General features: G+C 41.6%; 1 protein-coding gene across 1 annotated transcript in view; it reads left to right on the forward strand.

The window, feature by feature from the left end:
* Positions 1-1,162: 1,162 nt before the first annotated feature.
* atxn7 (ataxin 7) overlaps positions 1,163-25,528 on the forward strand; it is a 28,801-nt gene continuing 4,435 nt past the window's right edge. The window contains exons 1-12 of the mRNA XM_073467822.1: positions 1,163-1,264; positions 4,205-4,303; positions 7,470-7,685; positions 7,883-7,951; positions 13,751-13,855; positions 19,739-20,033; positions 20,770-21,113; positions 21,323-21,405; positions 23,310-23,590; positions 23,716-23,905; positions 24,096-24,217; positions 24,324-25,464. Of these exons, the coding sequence (XP_073323923.1) occupies positions 7,478-7,685; positions 7,883-7,951; positions 13,751-13,855; positions 19,739-20,033; positions 20,770-21,113; positions 21,323-21,405; positions 23,310-23,590; positions 23,716-23,905; positions 24,096-24,217; positions 24,324-25,464 (2,838 nt within the window). The 5' untranslated portion in view covers positions 1,163-1,264; positions 4,205-4,303; positions 7,470-7,477. The remainder of the gene's footprint in view (positions 1,265-4,204; positions 4,304-7,469; positions 7,686-7,882; positions 7,952-13,750; positions 13,856-19,738; positions 20,034-20,769; positions 21,114-21,322; positions 21,406-23,309; positions 23,591-23,715; positions 23,906-24,095; positions 24,218-24,323; positions 25,465-25,528) is intronic.

Consider the following 25,528-nt stretch of genomic DNA (forward strand, 5'->3'; position numbering starts at 1 on the left):
GGGATATCACCTTTTTAAGAGATACGTAACATTAAAAAAATGCTTGAAAAAAGGTACATGGGTAAAAAAAATAAAATGAGCAGATCAGCATCTGCACTGACACTAAATGTAAGCAACATTATGGAGGATCAGAGTGAAGCCTGTTGATCAACAGGGTCTGTATTTGTAATAATCTTAAAGTGAGTTTCTTTCACTTTAGGAGGAACAGGAAGTGAAACTTGAAGCACTGCCACTTTGCCTAGTTTATTAGCATTTAAAGGTGCACCATTTTGAGAGAGAAATTCAAACTCAGGAAGGTACTACAATAGTAATAAGGTAATGAGAAAAACTCAGAAATATTCATTTAATGAACATATTTCCATAACTGAGTAAACAAGCTGTTAGGTAATGAGGTCCCCAGAAAAGTGTTAGAAGCTAAAAAGGTGGCTACATACAAGTGTTCTGCAAAGAAACAAAGTAAAACTGTATCAAATTATTTCACAGTTTTGGGCCGCTCCTCCATTTCCTTTACTGTACAAAAATGTACAGTACAAAATGAATGCAACGAGAAATAGGAGTGTCAATTACTCAACAGTCAAGAGAGCAAGGTAAAATTTTAAGTTGTGGCAACGCAAATAACTATTTACATTTCAAGGGGTACTGCGTGACAACCATATAGTCAACTGGGATGTTATCCTGACTGCATTTTTACATTAAACAACTGGATATAAAATCAATTATGATATCTACTGTGCTATTCTAAAAAAAAAAAAATTAAAAAAACATGGAGAAGGTTTAGTTGTAATACAACTTGTTGTCCCTGAAAAAAGTTTCATCCTGGGGTAAATACACTGACAAAATGAGTGAGAGATGCAAAATCACACCTGTAATCCACAGCTATTTAAAATATTCCAATATTTATTTATTTAATTTCACAGCATCATTTATATGTAGACGCTTTTATGACACCCCCTTGACCTTGTTTGTGCTCATCACAATTTCCCAAAGTTTACTGTCATTGAGAATCATTGATGACAGCAGGCCAAAAAGACTGGTGAGAAGCTGCTTTAACTCATCCGAGTGTGCGTGTGCGTCCTGGCGCAGTGACGTCTCTGTCCCAGAATGCAGTCTGGTAAACAGACATGGAAGCACCAGGTGAAGACCTCCACAGAGGCTGAGCACTGCACTCGCTCTTTCCCACCGTCTACTGTCTCCTTCGCCCAGTGCATCCAGTTGATTTACATCTGCCTGGTGTCACGTTTACGTCTACAGCGTCCAGAGCTCGGTAAGAATGAAGTTGCTGTCGATCCGTGACGACTGCTAATGACTTCTGCTGTGCTGTCAGCCTTCTGCCAGCCTCCTCGCTAACGCTAGTCATGGCTGGCTACAGGCTTCAGCAGCTAGCAGGCTAATGTAGCCTCCACTGCTCTCTAGCAACGGCTGTACCAGTCACTGACCCACACTGGATGGAGCCTGTTTTCATAACATAACTCCTGATAGGCACTATGTCTTTTTTCACATTTCGTATTAATCATTAACGTTTAGTTTGTCTTTTCTTTTTTAAATGTTAATGTACGTTAGTGTGGTCAGTTTGTAGTAGAGGTGGGAGCAACGCTAGCCAATAACACTGCTGGTTCTCGACTGCCTCTGCTAGCTAACGTTAGCTAACCTAGTTGTCCTGTCAAGTTGTGAACCTACTTGTCAATGACAAGCGCTTCGTTTCTACAGAACAGGCACAATATTATATTTTGCCTATCAAGACCTTTGACATACTGTCTTTATAGGGCCCACAACTCAATGTAATTCATCTTAAGATACTAGTAGTGACATGTTTATATCGCAAGATATCAGACTGTTTGGAAGAGGAATGTCACAGTGAATACAATACGTTCACTCTGATGTCCCTGTCGGTGTATGTACACGTGTAAGGGCTGGGGGACAAATCCATATGATCTTTTGTTGACTTTTAGTGGATTTGTATCATGATAATATGTTCATATCTTGTTATGGTTGTACAATATTATTTAATCCAATTAATCCTAACAAGACAGATCTCAATTTCCCAAAGTAGTTCTGTTTGATAAGAGAACAGCAGACCAGAGTTTATGACACTGAATGCCAGTTCGTTATTTTAGGTGATATTTGCATGTATGTGCCATATTTGATAAAGGAATAATATAAAATAATCCTTAATTGTTAATAATATTGAAACATTGTGTTCAACACACCCATTATCCTCATCTGTACGACTACAGAACTGCCACTATTTAACAAGAATTGTAAACAGCCTCTTTATTGGTGATTTCTGATGTAGGCTTATAGTTGTAAATTGTCACATTTTGATCTCATTACCTACTCTCATATTGGCAGTTCCATGTCCAGATGGCAACATATTTTTGTCAACAAACATTGGCATATGAAAGGGTGGCTATTGCATTAAAGTTCTGAGTTTTGTTTCTAAAGGTCTTTGATGATGTTCATATCAGTACGGTGTGAAAAGTTAGGAAACTGCCATTTTAATGTGTAGCGCCACAAGTCAAGACAGTACTGATGGCACTGTACATTTTGCAATAGGATGAAGCAATTGTAAAGTTATTAGTGAATGCCAAGTTAAAACTTCAGGGTGAGCTATGATTGAACAGGATTTGTGACTAGTGAGAAAGGTAAAGCAGGACCTGAAAAGGATTCTTGGAAGTGGTTAATTAAGCAGAAGTAATACTCTTTAGTGGAGGAATAGGACATGTCAAACATTTCACCCAATTTATACCAATAAAAGCAAAAGCGCAGCAATAGAGTTTACTTTTAAGGATTTTGATCTACACTTCCCAAGCTTTTCTGAGAGCACCAGTCCACTGGCTGAAGATATGGATCTATACCGTTGCAGTTTATGTATGCCATAATATGTAGTGATCATAAATTTCTTCCACATTATGACATTACATTAATTATTACTAGGGGTGCACCAATATATCGGCTAAACATGTCGACTGCTATCAGCCTATCGGCAAAGAAGATTAATTTATCTAATGGCCGATGTTCATCTGTTGTTTCACATCAGTTTTGCACATTCATAAGCTACTGGTGAGGGACATCCCTCCATCAGTATTTGTATATCGGACTAAAAAGGTTTTTGGAGCAGTTACTTTTCAAAAAAATCTTTTCCATGTGAAAAAAGGTTTTGTTCAAGGTTATTTGATAAAATTGTAAAATGGAATCTGTGCTCCTTCAAAGATAGTGTAATAAAGGGCTGAATGATTTTAAAATAGTTCAGTCATTATTTATAATGAGATTTATTTGTTTCCCTGGCAAAACGGGAGATTGACAACAACAAAAACAAAATTAGCAACAACAAACAAACATTTCTATCGGTATTGGCTGAGAATTTCACAGTCGGTGCATCCCTACTTACCACATATTTACAAAAAATAACTTGTTCAGAAGCAAAGGACTATCGTGTAAGTCGTGAATAACATTAGTAATGACAACATTCGGTGTAAATTTGCCAGTGCCAGGGCCTTGATATTGTGCACAAAAGCTCACTTGGCAGGCTTACTGGCATGCCTGCATGGAGCAGAGACATCATTAATGTTTTTAGTCACACCTGAGCTTTACCTGCTATAGTATGACAAGTCAAAGTGTCTGCTGGTAGTTGATGGTTTAAAAAGTTGTGTTCACACATCAAAAATACTTCCTAATTTAAATTTAAGAAATGCTGCTGAGTTTGATGTTTGCTAATGTGTTCCTGGGCTTTAATAGGCTACAGCAAACATTTTTGTCTTACACCTTAATGAAGTATGATCCAAGTTAAAAATAAATCTAAAGTAAAGCTTGTAATTCATACGCAACAGTTGCCATTGTGTGGGCTTGTGTTTTGCTTAAATTCATTTTTCCTCTTTGAATATAGTACAGTATGTATATGCCTCAGTTAAGACAATAAAAACAATGATGAAAAGGTATGACCTCAGTCTTTAACAAGAGTTACTGTCGGGCGAGTAACACTGGTTAGGGATGGTGCTTAATAGATTGGATTACTGCACAGTGGCAAAGAACTGCATGACAAGGCCCGGGGAAGACAGTGTTCTCTTCCAGATATTGTCTTGTAATGTAATATTCAATAATTAATTTTGTCAAGGAACAGCCAAACAAAAAGCCTGATACTGACTTGTCTTCTCTCTGAACTTGTCTATGTGTGCGTGGGCTTGTGTGTGTGTGTGTGTGTCCCCAGACTTCCTCTCCAGTGTGTGTGGCAGCCAGCGATCACCCAAACTGATGAGGATCGGCTGATTGATTTAAAAATTAGTTCCTTTTTTCTTATTTTGCCAAGGTAAGATCTCAAAGCTACTCATTACTTTACACTTCATTTACAATCTTATATTCATTTTTCAGTGAACGCACAAGCCTTTGACTTTCCAAAAGACTCTTATATTGGTTTACATGTGATGTTATTCAGTTACTTCTGATTTTCCTCATGTTATGTTAAACACATTTGCAACAGAAGCCACATGACCAGTTGCTCACGTATATTCTACTGATTTAATGTAATAATTTTATTATTTTTGTGCTCATTCAGCTAAAGGAAAAGTCCTCGCTTTGTTTCTCTGACATTGTTAAACATTCACTTACTTGGGAAATAGACACAGCACAATCCAGTACAACAGTCCTGCAAAGAAAACTATTTCTACTTCTTCATTAATATTACATTTTTGTTTGGATCCTGTCTTATTGAGGCTACTGCAAGTCAAAGTATACTTTAGTTTGTACTTGTGCTGTATTGAGGTGTATAGATTGAAGGTGATTTTGTATTTGTTGGATGTGTTTATTAGACTTTGTATGAACATTACAAATACAGGTTTAATGAAATCTAATCCAATACCACACCAACACCTCAGCAAACACCTAGCACTACAAGTTACACAAAGACAGTATGTAATTACAAGATGTTATTATTGTGCAGGAGTCATTAATGGATAAGTTCCCAAAAAATGAAAATTCAGTTATTATGTTATTACTCCATGATGACCAGTAAAGTTTTATGTCCACAAAACAATTCTGGAGCTCCACAGCAAAATATAGTTCCAGCATTCTCCTAAACAACTGAAGTGGATGGGGACTTGTTTAAGGTATAGATAAACGGCTGGACAAAAAACTTAAAATGGCTCCATACTGCTCGTCCAGTATAATCCAGGTCTTTGGAACCCCCAAGATCCCAAATTGATTTGAAATTGATTTTTCCAGCTTTTTTTTACATTTTAAAACAAGTCCTCATCTACATCAGTTGTTTATGAGAATGCTGCAACAATGCTTTTGCTGTGAAGCTCCAGGAATGTTTTGTGGACAAAAACCTTCACCTGATTTTCAATTGGCATGAGGGTGAGTTGATAATGACTTTATTTTCATTCATGGCTGAACTTAACCTTGCTAGTCTGTCATGTTCAGTCTCTAGTGATTGGTTCATACACTGGACACAGAAATGTCATGTCAGGAAAAAGTCACAAACTTTGCAGAAGAATACCTACCAGATACCAACTGCATGTTTAAAAGGGGCTTTTTTAGGCAATCCTGTGCGTTTCATCTGTGAAAGATTAAGAATTTGGAAAGAACGAATACAATTCTGGTCACATCTTAGACCAAAAATCACTTCTACTTTTTAACGATTTAATTATTAATAACGATTAAAGAATATTAAGGCATCAATATGTCATAACTTAAATGTATTTGCTAGTGTAGTTTTATTGACTGGTAATGAACAGAAAAAAAGACCTATACCAGAAAATATCGTCCACAGGCTCCTATGATTTGTGTCAGTGGCTAAATGGGTAAGTTACACATTGCAGGGAAATAAGATTTGTTTGCATTCCTCTTGAAAAATACTGTTAATGTTTTGTGTCATTCTGGGAGCTCTACTTCTGGTTGGTCCATCGTCAAATAATTGATATGTTGCACTGATGTGTATACCACTGATTAAATATAGAAGAGCCATTTGAAATCTGTGAGATGTATGAAATAGTAGAAGACTAAAGGAAATAAATCACAACTAACTAGCTATTAGACTCTGGCAACATCTTCAGGACAAGCTCATTTGTTTTTCTAAATTTGATGTGAGTCTAAAGACAAAGCCAAGTTTCTGAACTGTCCACTTGAAACTAGCAACAGAGGGTCAAGGTTATTTTTGCTCAGTGCCCCTCAGACATGGCAAACAGGAATACACTCATTTCATTTTGAAAGTGAAAGTAAAGACAACTTGGCTGTGGATAACTACACATCTAAAAAGTTAAGGAATCACAGGGGAGCCTGTTAAAGTCAGGCATGAATCTCATTAAGTGTCACATTATTCTTTTCTTTATTTAGTCTATGTGGTAAAATAACAGTTAGTGATCCATGAAGATCAAATCAACTTATCTGTAAATATGTTTCTCCTAGATTCTTGTGTGTGATGACCTACATCAATTCAAGTGCCTACAGGCAAAGCATAATGCACAGTATAGTATCACACTGTGGTGTGTGGCACCACACGTTTACGTACTGATCACTAAATCTTAAAATGTTATGATGCAGACTTGCCCAAGAGCGTGTTTGTTAATGTTAATATACTGTATAATGAACAAATCCCGTGACCCTTTTCTTTTTGTATTGCTATGATTGCAAGATCACACAAATGTGTGAAGTTAAGTTTTGGGGTGTCTACGGCTGTGCCCTCTCATGGCTGATGGAATATTACTGATGTTAAGGATTTGAAAAAGCATAGCGGTTTGAAGGCTTAGGGGAAAAATGTAAGGAAAATCTCACGATCAAATCCTTATTTATTGAGCAACACACAGTCAAGACAGTTATTTTATTCATTCCGGCAGCTCGATATCACAATCCGGACGATTAACAGGACGTTGAAACTGGGACTGAACTTTTATGACTCTGGTGTTAATATTCTGAAATACGAGCAGCTATTATGCAGTTAGCCACAAACACTGACATGCAGTTACATGCTGTTAGACCAATTTTATGTTTGTGCAGAATGTACTGAAGGGAAATCTGCTGCTTTACTGTAGTATACAGCAACATACTTATTTACATGTATCATGGAATGTAACAAAATAATAATAATAATAATAATAATATGGTGAATCAGAGCTGTATGTGTGTGTATGACATATTTAAAGCAAGGTTTAGCAGCATTGACCATCAAGTGTACAAGAGAACAAAGCTAAGGCTAATTAGCCTACCCATAAACCTCCAGGTACACTGCCAGTCACTTCGATATGTATCATACGTTGTATAAGCTTCGTACTTGTTGCTTGTCAAGTGGCCACACACACACACACACACACACACACACACAGAGGGGGGGGGGGGGGGGGGGGGGGGGGGTATTTTTTGGAGGGGGGGGGTATTTTTTGGAGGGGCGGGTGCGCTGAAACAACACGCGTGTCAATCAGTGAGAAAGTCCTCCTATCCCGAGCGCGACCAACGCTGACTCTTGTGTTGTTACATTGTAGCGGAAAGAATGTCGGAAAGGGCCGAGGATGACGTCAGGGGGGAGCAGCGCCGAGCGGCCAGGCAGCAGCTGAAGCAGCAGCAGCAGATCCAGCGGGGAGAAGGCTCCACAGCAATGGCGACTGTTGCGGAGCGGAGATCATTGCCTAGTCCAGAAATAATGCTGGGACAGCCTTGGAGCAACTGGGTCGACGCCGCCAAACTCCACGGCAACGACGGTGAGTTCCCCAGCGTCCCGAATGTGCGCGAGGAAACGAGGTGGAGCGCGACAGTTGCCAGTCCTGTCCCCTTTTTTTTGGCCGATTGCATGCAGTTTTTGGTGGAATATGAAGAAACGCTACTGGTAGCAACAGCACGGGCAGGCAAGCAAGTGCAACTATTTATTTGTCTGTGTGTCGGATCGCCTCATTTTCAGGTGCTGATTCGGAGGAAAGTTTCAAAGACTTCGGGAAAAATCGAGAAGCCATGCGTTTGTGCAGAGAAGGTGAGTGTGTTTTTTCTCTCTCTCTCTAGGGCCAAAGGTGTATTTTGGTTCTGGAGGTTTGCACACATACACACACACATGGATTCAAACACTTTACACGCGTCGTTCGGCCGAAATGTAAACCTGCTGTGAATCATGCGCATCACGAATATACCGGACAACCGGATATAACAGCTGAAACATGTGTCTCTTATTCGTGTGTTAGTTGACATTTGCATCTGGCCCTACAATAACTTAACGCTCAACAACTTAGACTCGCTGTAGTTGTGTATAGGCCCAAACATAGTCATAACAATGACATATAGTGTGTTGAGAGGATGCATTTAATGGACTTTGTCATTCAGCATCCACATTTCTGCCATTTTACATTTGAACCCTTCCACCATATTTCATTTCTCACCTTTATCTCAAATGTTTGTTGCCCTAATAATATTAAGTGATCAAATATTAGTTTAATTAGTAGGGACTTTATCAAAACTAGAAGCTATAAATTAAAATGTCACTGTTATATCAGCGGTTGGGACTTTCTGTGGAAGCTCCCTCTGAGTCATAGATCTATTCAAATGATATGAAGTTAAGATGTGGCTTGCTCCGATTTCTCACACTGCTTTAAGACAAAATATGACTAACAAGATTTTTTTTGTTAGCAAAACATTAGATAAATATTGTTGCAAATTTATCAAAACGCAAAATTCAGGAAAACTTTTTAATGTCTGTCGAGGCACTTGCCCACAGACCAGGATGTCCTATAGATCTCTGATTTATTCAGGTTTGATAAAAGTGAACTCTGAAGTCTGCCATCTCAACCAGACTACTCTGATAACAAAATGAGAGGATGATTATGTTCCTCACTAAAAAGGTTCGGTAACAGCTGCTATTTATTTGTCTTATATCAGGCAGTAACAGGAAAAAGGTTCAGTCGCAGCAGAATGAAAAGAAACGGCATCATCTGACATCTGTAATAAAAACGGCTTTGTCTAATCATCTGGCTTCTGAGGCACAGAGTGATGTTTCGGAGCAGTTTGTGCTTTAATTTTATTTTTGGAAACACCTTGATAAGCATTAGCTGATTTGTCCTGCTGGCGGGCCTGGATTTAGACCGAGCCTCACCACAAAGGTAAATTGTTGTAACAAGAAAATGGCATCTTTTGTGATTATGAATGGACAGTCCTGAACCATTTTTCAGCAAGTTGACAGCACGAGTTGAAGGCTAACTTGTTTATCTAACTCAGAATTGAATGAATGAAGGATGAATGAACTCTCGACTAAAGTCATACAGTGATTGTAGTTTGAAGCCCAGCTCGTCTAATGAAAGGTTTCACTAATGTTGTGCTCTGTCCTAAATAGTTCTTAAAAGCACACATTCACAGAGATGGTTTTTTTATTTAGCATTTTATGCGTTTAAGCAACACACCCACAGCTACTTTTAATAACTTTAGAGAAATATTTTTTTATCTGTCCCTCAAGGACACATGAGCAGGACGTGCCAAATGTGACCTTGCCGTTAAAGGACGGTCATCGCAGCTGCTAGGACACCAAGATTAAGAAATGTCTGTTGTTTCTTTGATCTCTATTGCAGAGCTAAGTTTAGAGAGAAAATTAGTGCATTCTCTGTTGTTTCCTTTTCTGAAAATTCTATTTGTGGGTATAATTTGGCAGAGAAAAATGGCACTAATTAAGCAAAAACCATGCGGATCATCTCCAGATACTCAACACCATCATTAATTCTACAGCCAACAACAAAGAGATCACTGTGGTGCGAATAATTGTCACAGAATTTGACAATTTTCTGAATTGGGTGACTCTTGATGTAGAACACCTTTGGGCACTGATTTGTCCCAACATTTTAGAGGCACACACATGTTGGAATGACTGTCTGGTTTTCATTCATGTGTATCTGTCTGAAGTTATACCTCAATGAGGACCATCAGGACAGAGGGCACATTTTGTTTTGGTCACACGGTTCTGGCCCACACTTATGATGTCATCAGTGTGTGTCCAGAAGCTTTAGTTCCTTTTCTTCTCCACATGTTGCTGTGATGTATGAAGGGTTAATTGCAGGCTACTTGACAGGGCACTTATCTAATGTTGCATTTGCATTTGTCAACAATATGGCCCCTGTACATACCCCAAGACCATTGCACAATGTCCATACAACAATAAAATGTTGTGGGATACACAACACTGAGATGGTGGCTGACCTAAAGAGATGTTGTCAGCTTTGTGCTGAAGAGATGCCCCACAAAAGCGGATGAGATTATTTTGTATCTCTGGGTCAAGAAAATAATTTTGGGGAGGAGGCAGAATGATCATTTAAATCCAAGGCTGTCATTTGACATGAAACTGGTATTCAACATGTCTCTGTCATGTAGCAGCGTCTGTCAGTGACTGTTGTTTGTGTCATGGGGCTGATCAACACATGCTGCTCATGGCAGCAAGTGTGTGTTCATACTAGAATGTGATTTTGTGTGTGTGTGTGTGTGTGTGTGTGTGTGTGTGTGTGTGTGTGTGTGTGTTTGTGTGTGTGTGTGTGTGTGTGTGTGTGTGTGTGTGTGTGTGTGTATTTAGTAGGGGTATTACAAGTGGATGACTACACCTCTCCGCCATGACTCACCACCAGATTCCTCCTGTGGTGTAACGGCCATTCTAACACACATAGATGACTAACACATTGTAAAAATGTATAGCACTTAATGACTGATGAATCCACTCATCTGTCTGGCTTTTTATGAATCTTACAGTGGCACCGTCACAGTCAGGGAAGCTGGGAAATGTAGTGCCAGTGTCAGCCACAGGTCAGATTCAGCCAGCATGTGTGCCGCTCCAGAGGCGGCCAAGAGCTGCTACTGCTCCTCCTAGATCGTTCATCACTGCCACGGATGAGGATGCTGAAATTAACTGGACTCTCAGTCTCTTCCTCTGTCTCGTGCTCACAGGCTCTCTTCATCCTCCTCCAGCTCAGGTCCTCCGCTCACTCTCTCTTTGTCTTGCTGAGGCCTCAGCCCGCTTCTCTGCTATGTTTCTCGCCGTGTTTTTTTTGTTTTTTCTCCGCCGTGCTCCTTTCTTGGCTTTGCTCGGTTGTTCTGTCTCTTCTTTCTCCTCCACCGTGACTTCCTTTCCCTCTCTCTCTCTCTCTCTCTCTCTCTCTCTCTCTCTCCTTTTCATCTCCTACTTGCACAAGAAGAAAATGGAGAGAACGGGGCAAAGACGGTGGCGTTAGACCTTTCTTCACGTTGGGCCATTTTAGCGGTACGGATCAGTCGGTGCCAGCCCGTTGAATGCAGAGTGGCAAGGCAATCTAGCCAGGCTGCTTTTATAGTCGAGCAACCCCTTTTGCAGGACGCTCCAAGTGAACAACAGCGGCAGTTTGGGAATGAGTCCCGTTTGACCTTGCTATTGATCCAGCAAGGAAATGTAGTTGGCCTGTTTCAATAAAGGGTCTGAGAGAAGGTGGAGTTTTAATGGAGAATACACGGGAAGATATTGATTTAGCAAATATATGCTCTCTTATTATAACTCCAATTTGCTAGAGGTACAGGCAAATGGCTCATAGAGGGAATTGGATGAGAACAGACATGTGGAACTGAAAGGTTACCCAGAACTTCCAGGCCAGCTTCCAACTACTGCTTTAATGGCTTGTGCTTCTGCAAGTGGCAACCATTGAGTACTTCTTTGCTGATGTGCACGAGCAAGGGTCTGACTACTCTGCAGTGTGCTACCCTACTCAGGCTCTATATAATTTACATGCCTTTGTCCATTAAGTGAAGACGTTTGTCTTTTCTGTGTGGCAGACCCCAGTCACTGTGAAAATAAGTCTTTTCGCTCCAGTGCTGTTGAAGGAGACACTTAGCAGAGTGGCTTCAGACAATTGACACGCATTAAGTAGCATCAGGCTTGTCAATTCATCCACACAAGACTGCCACTGACCTCCCTGAGAGGGAACCCGCCAGGTAGGGCCTTTTTATACAGCCTTTGCTTAATGGCCCTCATCCCGCCCAGACTTGGCCAGTGATCTTTGGAGAACCCTTGACGGCCCTGGTGGAGTACGTATCCAAGAGGGGCTCCACTTCTCTCCTCTTGTATCGCATCTTCTACTCATCGCATCATACCGCCCAAGGCAATCTCTTAATTAGCCTCCTTAATTAGGTGGTTTTTGGTTTTCTGCGCCAGGATAAATTTTGATCACATTCTGGTGAGGAGCGGCACTTCCCTCTGATTTTGCCTCAGAGTGGCTTGTGAAGCATGAGCCTTGGTTAGTACTATTGGTTGGCTAGAGACGCAGGAGCTGCAGACATTCACACTTTCTGTGCATTTTGTGATTCTGCGCCTGAAAGTTGTACTGCTTTAGTGGCACTAGAAGAAAATTCCCATCTTTACATCACCCAGAAAGAGGAAAAAACACTGAAATCAGCCATTTTTTCCATTTTAATTGTAGTTAATCCTAGAGAGAGGCGCGGCGCTGCTGTAAGTGTACGCCATCACTCCACAACGTCTTCATATTTCAAACATGAACTGGCTTTTAGACTAGTCCTGGCTCTCGAGAACGTGACCAGCGTACTGGATTGGTTTATTTTAATGCTTTGGATATTAAACTTTTCTGTGCATCTCACTGTGATATGCACCTTTTCTAACCTGACAGAATGTCATGAAAACCAACAACTCTCTGTTTTGACTGTAATGCTGAATTAATTAATTAATAATTTTGTCTAAAAAATGTCCACCACAGTTTGCAGTGATGTACCATTTTAAAGGTGTAACATGGTATGAAAGTTGAGGATCATCATACCTTGTACATTTACTTATCTACAGTATTGAATTCTACCATAATGTTATTTAAAAAAAAAAAAAAAAAAACATTTTTGTTTATATCAAGTTTCCTGTTCGTCCGGACATCATATTTTATATAATGAGTTCAACCAAAAAACCTTTCTGTTTAAATTCCATAACAGTAACTGATGATGATAATAGTAATAGTAATGGAGTGTAACGGTAATATTTTCTGAAATGGTTATCGTACTGTGAAAATCTCCTACCGGTGCAATCCTAGCCCAAGGTGATGACTTCAAATTGCTCGTTTTGTCTGCCCAACCATCCAGAATCCACAGATGTTCAGATTACTATCACATAAAAATAGTAAAAGCAGCAAATCTTAACTATTAACAAACTGGAGCTAGAGAGCATTTGGCAAATTTTACCATGACAATTAATCAGTAATCAAAAGTTGCAGCTCATTGTTCTGAAAATCCTTTCAATCATTGAATTAAGACAGGGAGCATGAAGGAGAAGGTTCTCAGGAGAGCAACAATACAGAGCTAAATCATAATGAACATTATTCCTTGATGAGAGCTCTTGCTGGATTTGAAGTCACAAATAGTCCCCAGTCATACATCTTGTATGGGGTGTGTTTGTTTATATGTTGAAGAGACGTTAATTCTTTGACAGCAGGTAACCTTTGAATTGCTGGCTCGGCACTTTTCCTGCTTCTTATCACTGTTCCCTGTGATGAATGTGGCCTAGTGCTGGGAGAGATATGTATTCGCATGTGTCAGGTTACCTTGAGTGAACACTTAAGTTATTTTTAATATTCTTAATATGGTTGCATGTTTTCATGCGTGTGTTTTGCAGGGCTATGATGTCTGAATTTTAGCCAGGAAATCACCAGATTTTGAGCTATGACCGTGTTCTTACGACAAGTGATGGACGTTTCGATGTAGAGTCAGAGTGTGTTGCCAACTGGTCCGTTTTATTTGCCCCTCCTTGACTTGTGTCCTGTGTGGTTGATTCTTCCCCTCTGCACAGACATGCCCATATTTGGCCAGTGTCCCGCACAGGACGACTTCTACCTGGTGATGTGCAGCCACTGCAGCCAGGTAGTCAAGCCCCAAGCCTTCCAAGCACACTACGGTAAGTGTCATGCACATGCACACACATGCAAATATGCAGTCAGTTTCTGAGTTGTAAAGATAACCCAACACAAAAAAGGAAGTAACAAAGTAGTTTTCACTTAAGGGAACCATACACCACTTTAGGGCTGGTGCTGATGCTTCACACGTTAACACAGAGTGTGATATTACTTCTCCTTCCAACTTTGTATTCCTCCACCACTTTTGCTTCTCCACACAGTAACCCGAGAAGGGACGCCACAGACTTTGATTTATTTATTTATTTAACTCACTGTCTCACTTGTGTGTGTTTACAATTCTCCTGTTAATATTTGATGTGGCTCTCTGGTTCTTCGCAGTAATGTATTTTTTTTTAACACACATATCAGATTTCTGCCTCTGTTAATATTTAAGGATGTATGAATGTGCCTTTCCGTGCACGGATTTCCGCTTCTCAGTGCTAAAGCTGTACATCTGACTAGTGCTTAAGTAAATGGATGAATTATAGATCTGTGAATATAGTGACTGCGTCACAGTGGATCTCGTTAGACGTGACAGTTTTCACAGTGATTTCGCAAACGCCCACAGTCGCTGGAAGAAATAAACTGTTCGTTCACTCCCAAACTAATTTCCTTGGAATGTTCAGGAAGGGACACCTTACCATGTCATGATACCAGTACTTTAGACTTTGATTCAATACTAGTATAAAAAACAAACACCTCGATACTTCAGCAAAAAGTCCTAGGCACTCAAAAACAAATGATTTTTTTTTTTTATTCATGTGGCCTCCTTTATTAGCATCGGCTTAGTCCCATCCTACACTCTCAGCATTTGAAATTTCTGACAACATTGTCTTCCTATAACCTGGTTCTTTGATGCCCTAAATGTGTACTGAGTTGCAGTCACTCAATTTTTGTCAGTGTGTTCTCCATGAAGTGTGACAGCAATTGCAGTTGTCAAGGTCAGCCACAAGAGGGAGGTATAACAGCACATGGCTCCAAGAGGACCTGTCCTTGTTACTGTGTCAACATCACTCAAAGAGAGGACTCCTCCCACAATGTTAAACAATGTAGACTGATACAAGACTGTCTGGAGCACACTATTGCTTATTAACTACAGCATTCAGTAGAGTTGTCTGGGGGATTTTGAATGAGAAGGAGCCAAACACTGGAGGGGATTAGAGTGTCTATGAAATAAAACCGTAGTGACAACATCCCAGCAGGTGGCCGCGGTACATCTTTAACAGGCAGCTACTGTGCACGCTCTGATATGAGTATAAGCATCCGAAATGAACAGTGGTTTAACAGTGGATAATAGCTGTGTATAGGCATTTGTATTTTCAACCATGCATTGATGATTCATTATGTTACGTGAGCATGATGTCTGTATTCTGTTGGTGCTAGGGTTGCAGCTAACGATTACTTTCATGATCAGTTACTTTCACAATTATTCAAATAACCACATTTCCCATCATCCAAAGTGATGACTTCGTATTGGTGCTTTTGTCCAATCAACCCAAAGACTCTTCATTTACTCTTCATTCATTTTCATAAATGAAAAAAAAAAGTTTGACATTTTTGCTTGAAAAATGGAGTGGAGTGATTAATCAATTATCAAAAGTGTCAGCAACCAATTTTCTAATTGATCGAATAATCTTTGCAGCTCTAGTCGATACTAAATAATTATTAGAGATTCTCCATAGCATAGCAGTTTCTGCTGCCAAGCCCAGGTTATCTACCAATACAGATAACCAGTCTGATACATTGTGCATAGTGAATAATAATGCGGGCTCCAGGCTAACCTTTTACTCTGGTAGCACTGGTGCGCCTAACTTTTGATTTAGGTGCACCAGCACATATTATAGGTGCACCCAATAATTTTTTTTGTTAACATATTATATAAGTGATTGTAAAGTCTTATTGTACTTGAACTTAAATGAATAAATGAATCTAAAATATTATTGGGATATTATAAAAAATAAATACTAAATACTATAGAGCATAATCAGACCTGATACATTTCAGGTGCACCCGTGCAACCAGTAAAAGTGTTACGTTCCACTTGACTAACTTTTGGGCGCATGTGCATATCCCTGGAGTCCAACAAAATGATGGTCCAGAGATTGATGTGGCACTGAAAACTGAGTCGGCGTCCAGCCATGATTGAATTCATTCAGCATATTATTGTATTTAGCGTCAAAGCTAAATCTAATGATGATACTGTTGATGAAATGCACTTGATCGTTGCAACTGATCCAGTCTCTGTGGATCAGATTGATGCATCTCTAATAACTATGATTGTTCACCATCACCTGTACATAACTGAATGCATGTATGGATTTAATTTTACAAATTGCTTAATGAGAAGCAAATGGTGGCTCACTTGACTTCCATTAATGTAGAAGTCGTAAAAGCACCAGAATTTGGCTGCAGTTAATGGTTATTTTCATTCATTTACTAATCAGACAATAATCTTTTCGAGTGTGACCAACAGTCTAAAACCCAAAGATTGTCTGTTTACTGTGATATGAAAGGCAGCAAATCCTCATATTTGAGAAGCTGGAACTAGAGAATATTTCTGCATTTTTACAATGAATGACTCAAGTAATAGATTATTAGAATAGTTGGCTGACTAATAGTGTCAGCTCCATACAGGAGCAGTCTAAATCTAAGTGAAATTCAGTGGCTATGCTACTATACGTGGTCATACGGAGTGGGTGTGCTCTTGCTGTGATTTTCCTCCCGGCTTCCTCCCTCTGCTGTCATTATAGGAAGACCCCATGCGGCGTTAACACGGGGCAAAGGCACTGATCTCAGCACCATCATCGAGATGGTCTCAATATGATTTTCGCGTGCTTCTTTGAGCCCATCTGTCTCCCGTTAGGTGTTTGTGCTTCTCGGCTCGGGCTGATCCCAGCAGGGGTGACACACTCACCGCAGAACGGGAAGCTGCAAGCATCGGCTGCCGTTTTTTGCATTCATTTATGAACCTGCGAACAAAGACTTTCAGGCACGGCCTTGGCTGAGCAAACACTTTTTTGGAACACGCACCTTGAGCTTGAATAGCGAGGAATCTAAGCGTAGTGTATCTATTATTTTTACAAGAAGGACAAAGTTATTATAGTTAGCGGACTGAGCTTGTGGAGACGGTAGTAAGGCCGTCACACTTGTACGTCGGTGTTTGTCTCTCACTCACACAGTCAGGGATTCCCCTCAGCACTGAGCCAACTGTTTGATTGTGTGAAATAGGATATTAAGGCTCCTCCTATTACTCGTGTCTGTTGTTTCCCCACATTTTTCTCGAGTCCTCTTTTCTTCCTCTCCCACTGCTGCTGGTGTTGGTTCTCTGTGTTAGTGCTGTTAGTGTCACGCTGGGGTTTCCTGGTGTGAGTTTGTGTGCAGGGTGTGCTGTTGACCGTGACTGGGACAGGACGAGGGAGGGAAAGAAAGAAAGAAAGAGAGGCTGCTAAGAAGAGGGAGGGAGGATATCTGGAGTGTGTTGTGAATGGGCGTGTAGAGAGAGGCCCTGAGGTGAGAAGAGGGCACTCTTAAAAGCTTTTTTTTTTCCTCCCTTAAAAGGGAAATTGGAAGAAAGACAGTGTTTTTTTGTGTGTGTTGAGGGCTGAGGGAGTGGCAGCCCTGTGCGTGCATGTGTGTAGTATCTCCTCCACTGTTTCTGCAGCAACAAGCTTGTTTGCAGATCACCTGCTGAGACTGAGCTTTGGCCTACGGCCCAGTTCCCTGCTACACCATGGAGTTAGCCCAGTAAAAGGTTAGCGAAGCAGGCCCACACCTCATCATGGTAGCTAGCGGCTGACAGACATTTTCTATCCAGACTTGTCAGTGCTCCTGTCCCAAGGCTGTATCCTCATACATTCACTTCATGTTTGCAGTTTTTTCCCCTCCTTGTTCTTTGGCTGTTTTGCTCATGTGCAAAACTGTTGACAACAGGAGGGGTCATGTTAACCTTTAGTCTCCTCAGCTCATCAGCGGACACCTCTCTCTCTCCACTTATGGTCAGAGTCTGTTTGACCGCCTTGTAACCCCGGAGGCCCAGTATATTTGTTAGGGAGCTGCTCTCTTGCCAAGGACTTGAGTGCAAGTTGCAGTAGGGCTGGGCAATAGAGCGGAATTTATTGATATTGGATATGAAACTTTATATTACCTTAGATTTTGGATATCTTTACATCATGGTATGGCATAAGTGTTGTCATCTTCTGAACTTACCAGACTTGTTCTACTTTTTCTAATACTTGCCTTTAGCCACTTAGTTATTATATCCACATTACTGATGATTATTCATCAAACATCTCATAGTGTTAATATTTTGTCAAAGTACAAATAGTCCTTAAAATATTAATATTGAGATATTTGGTCAAAAATGTTTTTTTAATATTGATTTTATTGCCAAGTCCTAGCATTTATGAAGTGCTTTTGAGGAGATTTTTTTTGTGCATCACAATACAGCCTAAAAATATTGCAATGTAATTTAAAGGCCATATCGCCCAGAAGTAAGTTGCAGTAAGCTTCCGCAAGTAAAGCCATTTAATCTACAAGAGAAGTCTGTCTAATATTATGTAATTTGGTCTGATAAGAGTTTCTGGATACTTGGGAGTTTGTTGCTAGTGGGCTCTGCACCAGTCACAATCATTCTTGATCAGCCGATTAAACAAAGCAAGGGCCCGCTTTGTTTTTTTGATAAAATGCACTCTCCTACAAAATCACCCCAATCATTCTAGTATGATTAAAGCTGCTGTAAGCGTTGTTGTTGTTTCAGCTAACCTCGTGTCCGTTTTGGAGTTACAAATCCCTCCCTCCTCTCTACCTCATCGCATGAACGCGACACAGGAGGCTCCTGCTCTCTGCACGCTCACAAGCAGACAGGACCGCCTCTTTATGGAGTTCTCCATCCTGATTGGATAAAGTGAGCAGGGATACCTGAAAATGTATTTTCTCTTTTACTGCATGAGCAGCAGCAGGAGAGACATGGGTTACTGACCTAACACTCTATATAAGTGATTACTGTTAGAATATAGAGCTATTTCATACTTAATACATACTAGAAAATATATCACTTACAGCAGATTTAATTTTTTGCAAGTTACATGGTGAATATGTCTGTATTTTTTCTTAATGCAGTATATATCACAGTAAAACAAAACATAGCAATTTTTATTTTTTTCCAATATCATGAAACCTTAGTTTCTGCTGTAGCAACTAATCAACTCTAGACTCTCTGTAATGAGTCTGTGTTGTGATTAACTGGCTCTGTTGTGGAACAGCGGTGGAAATGTCAATGAAATTATTTTGAGTGTGCTATTTCATTGTTGTATGCCGTTTCTAAAAATAGCAAGTGATGAGAGCCTTCTTTGAAAACTCATAGCCTTCTGAGCTTATTTTGGGAGCACACTCCAGAGACCAAGGTTTGATGATGTTGGGAAACCATGCTGCACTTAAATTTTCCTCAGAGGAAAAGATATTTAGTTTTGGATGCAAGCTGTTTGTGATCAACATTTTTTTCTCCCTCTCTTCTATTTTTGTCTCTCCATCCACAACAATCTTTTCTGCTGTCATACTGCCTTTTATCAGTTTGTGCAGTAGCTGTTCGAAGAAGCTCAGGCAGGAAATTAAGCTTTTGACCTGTTGGCTGTTTCTATTTCAGGCTGAGTTGGCATGAATCACAAATGCTGCTTTTTGTTGTCAAGGTAGCCTGCTCACTACTGTCAGGGGAAGATGACTGTGTTCCATTGTGTCCGGGTTTTTTCCTGACTCATGGCCCAATTTTTGCCTCATTTACTCGTATAAGCTAGTCTGTTTGATAAAGTCTTCGTGATGCTTAATTCTAATCATCTAATTGAGTCAACTATTATGTTTAAATGCCACCTTGGTTTTTATTGTTGCTCCAGAGAGAAGACACAGTTCGGCCATCAAACCAGCCTCCACCTCGCCCTTCCCCGTGTCGGGCAGGAACCGGAGCAGTGTCAGCGGACTTGGACCTGGGCTGGGCTCGGGGGCTGTAGCTGGAGTGGCGAGTGGAGGCATCCTTGGTCGACCTCCCACCGCTGGATCCAGCTTATCCTCCTCTTCTGCGTCGTCCTCCTCCTCTAATCCCAAACTCCTCAAACCAGCCAAAGAGAAGCAACCAGGCATTCAGCGCAGACCCCCCCCTGCTCCCTTCAGGATGATCCAGCCGGAGAAGATGTACGGTTCACTGGGTTACTTTTGCAGTGTTGTGCAATATGCCGATATACAGTCGTGGTCAAAAGTTTACATACACTTGTAAAGAACATGCACACCGATCAGCCAGAACATTCACACCACTGACAGCTGAAGTAAATGACAATCATCATCTTGTTACAATGTGACATTCTGCTGGGAAACCTCGGCTCCTGGCATTCATGTGGGTGCCACTTGATGCGAACCAGCCACTGAGACACAAAGTCTAGAACTGTAGCTGCTTGGATAACTGAGCAGACTAGCTAATGACAGCTACAGTTAGCAGCAATTAGCTGTTACTCTGGTAATATGCTGCCCCCTGTTGGTTTGGACTTCAAAGCTGGTGTTCAGGACAGTTTTATTTCAATTTCAGTTCTTTTTTTAATAATCTTATTTCCTCCACTCTGGCTAGTCAGCTTGTGTTTGATATGTTCCTACTCATTTCAATCTTAATGAAGAAGAGTTGTAATGTGATGTCATTTATAATCAAAATGTCTTTCAACCAGGATCTGTCAGAGAGAAATACTATATTTTGACAGCTTGTTGTTATTTCTTGTAACTTTTGATAAGTGATGGATCATATTAGATTTATGCTTTGTCCTCCCAGCCCCATCCATACGTACACATCTGTCTCTTACCATGCCTTCGTCACTGGCTCTGTGTTTCTAACTCTCAGCTTCCTCCTTGCTGCCCTCTTCATCTCTGTAACCTTCTCTTCCAGCCTCACCCCGGCTGTCAAGGTGGAGAAGATGCATCTGAGGGTGGACTCGTCAGCTAAGCTGGTGCAGGCCGCATCTGCCCCCGCCACCACCTCATCCTCCTCTACATTCTCCTCTAGCACCACTGTGAGCTCCAACACTACCACCATCACCACCTCCTCCTCCTCCTCCTCTTCCTCATCAGCCCTTAAACCAGGCCTTAACTGTCCCTCCATACCAAAGCCTCCATTACTGGCCCCGGGTCAGATTCCCAATGGCAAGGGCCACCTCTCAGTCCTCTCAGACAAGAAGCAGGACAGCAGCAGCAGTGCCAGTAGCAGACGCCACCTTAACAAGAAAGTGACAGGTCAGTTGGAGGCAGCAAAGGAGGGAACTACAGTCTGATTCATGAATTCAGTTTACTGTATTTTGTCTCATACGTCTTAACATATTCTTTCATCTGAGGCTAATATTTTACATAACACAACTTACAGTTAAGTTACCAGACCAGGTGATTTGTCACAATGTATGTCAGTCACAGTTTTCCTCTCCCTCCCTCCTCTCCTATGCCTTCAGAACGGGAGTTCAATGCAGATATCCACTGTGGCGTTGTGGATATGACAGCTCGGAAACCATGCACAAGATCCCTAACATGCAAGGTAACCAGTCTCTCCACTTTCTCCTCTGAATTTTGCCTGCATGTTATTTAGAATATAAAGCTATACAGTTCTCTTACTGTCAACAAATCCTAGATCGAATCCTTAAAGTGGATTTCGTTGTTTCTGATTCTCCTCACTATTTGTGTATTATAGTAATACTTTTCCATTTTTTCAAAAGAGGAATCCCAAAGAATCCATCTAACCCTTTACAACATACAACATAAGAAAGGACCGTCCTGTGGTTAAGTTTGTGTTCTTCTCAGAACGTGGAGGCTAGCGAGCGAGTCATACTGGCTTTCACTTAGAAACTGGAAACTAACCTAGCTTTTTAATGTTAGCACTGGTTTACACTATAATCTATTGGAAAGTGAGTGTGAATGTAGTGAATCTAGTGGAGCTGCCAGTGACTCAGCAGGTGATGAACTAAACTAACATCAAGTCACTCAATGTTCCTTTCATTTTAGTTCAACACCTGCTGAGTCATTAGCTCCTCCTGCACAGCCACAGCTCCTGCCTCAATGTTAGTCATCCTGCGTTACAGAAAGACGGGGGTTTAGCTAATGATAGCTGTCTCTCTTTCTCTGGTTAGGCTGCAGTGATGACTAAACTGTCAATACTCACAACAACTGGTAGTAAACTCTTAGTTTTTTTTTAGTGCGCACTGCTACAGATATTGCACAAATTGAATTATCAGCACAGATATTATCAGTCTGAACCAAAAATCCACACCCCGTGGAGAAGACTTATGTGGGAGGAGCTGTTATAAATACAAGTTGAATTTCTTCTGTTTGGTGATGTCAGTTGTTACCAAATGATTACACAAGTCAAAACAAACACCTCATGATATGAGACTATATCATACATTTTGTGATATTTGATTTTGTTGTCCAGTCCTAGCATTTATGAAGTGCTTTTGAGGAGATTTCAAAATATTAAAATGCTCAGTATATTGTGTAGCATGATATAGCCTGAAAATATTGCAATATTATTTAAAGGCCATATCATCCAGCCCTAGAATGTATGTACTGATTTCTAAGCAAAAAACATCTTAATTTTTCTGTTCTGACTAAATAAATAATAAATTATAACTTCAAGACAGCTGGGCTCTGTAGGTTTTAGAAAGAGTTACTCAGAGAGATATTTGTTGGACTATAATTAGATGCAATTTGGTACACTAGTTTCTGGTAGGACTGTCATTGTTTTACATTCAAAACTTCTATTAAGGTTTTTGAATGAATCGTCAAATGTCTGTCGTCATATGACTTGAAAGAAGTTAGTCTATTTTTATTTGATCAGTTTTCTTAAATGAATGTAACTGATCAAAACTGTCTTTTTTTACATCTGAAAGAAGATGTCTTTATGTCTCACGCAGCCCCGGCTGGATTCTACAAATAGTAGAATATTAGTATTATTGGTGGGGGTTGTGGTTGCATGTCTTTTGATTAGTAGACATGCACAAAAAACAAATGTGCAGTATTTGATGGTTGCTTTATAATTCCATATTAAGAATGACATTTCAAAACTGTTGAATTATTCGGTACAGGCCTAGTTTCTCGCAGCAAGACAGATTTAGACAAAATAAAATACAGTATCTCTGTTCGGACCCACTATAGCGAAGGAACATGTCCCCCAGTGCAACAGTGTGGCTCAGTAATGTATTTGTAATAGTTGTTGGACAACCTTGGAGCTCTTTGGCACAGGGGGATGAGCTGTATTAAGCTTTGGACTCACAGATAGTACCTTATGGTTGAGTCAAGTCATTGTCACTGTTGAGCTTGGGATCAGTTGGTAATAAAGAAAATGTTGAATATGAAGATGGCTATGATCATTTTCAGCAAAGAAACACATAAACCTGAACACGTACACAATATTACTGACCTTTGACCTCTCCACTGTCCCATCAGACACATTCCTTAAGCCAGCGGAGGGCGGTGCCAGGGCGGAGGAAGCGCTTTGACACGCTGCTGGCGGAGCACAAGAACAGAGCAAGGGAACGGGAGAGGGAGAGAGACCCTCACCCACCCCATTCCCAGCAAAACCCCTCTCTCAGGGACCCACACCCCTCCTCCCACCTTGCCGCTGCCCATGACGCGCACCAGGTCGCTCTTGGAAACGGACCCGCCCCAGACGCCACTAAGCCTTTGCCAGTCAGCAAGCCCAAATTTCACAGCCCTGGTCTTCCACGGTACGTCCTGCTCCAGATCTTGATTTTTTTCTCGTGTGTGTGTGTGTGTGTGTGTGTGTGTGTGTGTGTGTGGTGAGTTTTTATGATTAAGGTTCATGTTACCAACCACACTTTCTGTGCATCAGACTAAACAGCAGTCACGGCGGTGGTACCCCCGGAGACCCTGCAGTAGTCCACGAGTCACCACACCACCCCCAGACTACCCCCGATGGGTTTTCCCGACCCTCCAGTGACGAGGGAGAGAACGAGGAGCGGGAGGACAACGCTGACAAACTGGATTGTCACTATTCAGGTTATCACCCTCGACCGGCAGCTGTAAGTGCACTCAGCTGTAGACTACTTTCTCTTTTGGTACTGTAGTTAAACCATGATTTAAGATTTTAAAAAGATAATAAATGCTTGTTTCCAACTTCTCTGTGTAAGAAGAATTATGACGAATGTAAAGTGTACTTCATAGTTGTTTTGTACCAAAAGATGGTGATCAGTTCCCCCTCTGTGTTCGCAGTACTGTACGTTTGGAAGTCGACTAATTGGGAGAAGCTGTTACTCGTTTGACCGGCGATGGGACAGAGTGCGATATGCCCTCACCTCAATGATGGACAAGCACGTCAACTCTCAGATGTGGAAGTAAGTCCGTCTAACTAAGTTTTTATTATAATTATCAGCCTTCTTCTCTTTTATAGTCAGCTTGCTTGCAGTCACAGTTAAGGAATGATATTTCTCCTTGTTGCAGGAAAATCCCCTTGGCCTTGGAGAACTCCTCCTCTGTTGCACCTACCCATAGGACAAGCACAAATTCCCATGGTAGCACTCCCTCGTCAGGCTTCCTGGGCCCCCCTGCCACCTTGCCCCAGACTCCTTATAGCCAATCCTATGAGGGCAAGTCCGTGCTCTCCTATGGGACCACCTTAAATGCCCGCAGCTCCCCACAGGGCGGGGCTGAGCACCCGGCCTACGGCATTACGCAGGCCCGACAAGTGTCTTCGTCGCCGCAGATGCCTTCAGCCCACTCGTCCTCATCCTCCTCTTCAGCTCCTTCCCTAGCCTCAGGCCGGGCTCTTAAGTCCCGTTCCTCCAGCAGCAGCACTACCAAGTCGTCATCGTCCTTCAAGCCCAAGGAGATCTCCTCTGGCTCCTCCACACCAGTCATCCCCAACAACAGTGGAGCCAACAGTAACAGTAGCAGCACTAGCTTAAGCTCGGGGAAGAAGAGGAAGAACAGCTCTATTCTCGCTTCATCCCATGGCCCCTCTGAATCCTCCTCTTCTAATGCCAACTACTCTTCCTCCTCCTCCTCTTTCAAGAAGAACTGTGCAAATGTCGGCAGCTCAGGGAGCACCTACCACCACGGCTCATTAGGTCCTTCATCCTCATCGTCATTATCCTCCTCTCACAGCGGAGTCCACAGCGTAGGGCTCAACTGTGGGCCCACTGTGCGGACCAACTCACTTAGCCTCAAGGCCGAGCCTTCTGGAGGTTCAGCAGGCGGCTCCTCAGGGCCGCCAGCACGAGGTCCTCCCTCGGGCAGCCCTGCCGAGTCCATCAAGCGCATGAGTGTAATGATGAACAGCAGTGACTCCACCCTTTCCCTGGGGCCCTTTGTCCACCACCAGTCCTCATCCGACCACCACACCAGCTTCAGCCACCACTCCTCAGACGGGCGCCTGGAAGGCAAGAAGCGCAAAGGCTCTCCTGCCTCCAGCGGCATTAATAGTGGAAGTGGGGCAGGAGGGCTCGGAGGAGGAGGAGGAGGGGGACCAGGACCAGGTAGACCCAAAGTGGCCAAGTCACCTGCCATTAACAACATCCATGGGAAGCATGGACGGAGCATTCCAGGGACACCAGGGCTACCAAACAACTCCCATTTACATCAGGTGAGATTTGTACCAATCCAGATGCATTTCAATAAAAGTGGACACAAAAATCGGATTAAATTCT

This window comes from Pagrus major, chromosome 6 (assembly GCF_040436345.1).
Source record: "Pagrus major chromosome 6, Pma_NU_1.0".
In the NCBI taxonomy this organism is placed as follows: Eukaryota; Metazoa; Chordata; class Actinopteri; order Spariformes; family Sparidae; genus Pagrus; species Pagrus major.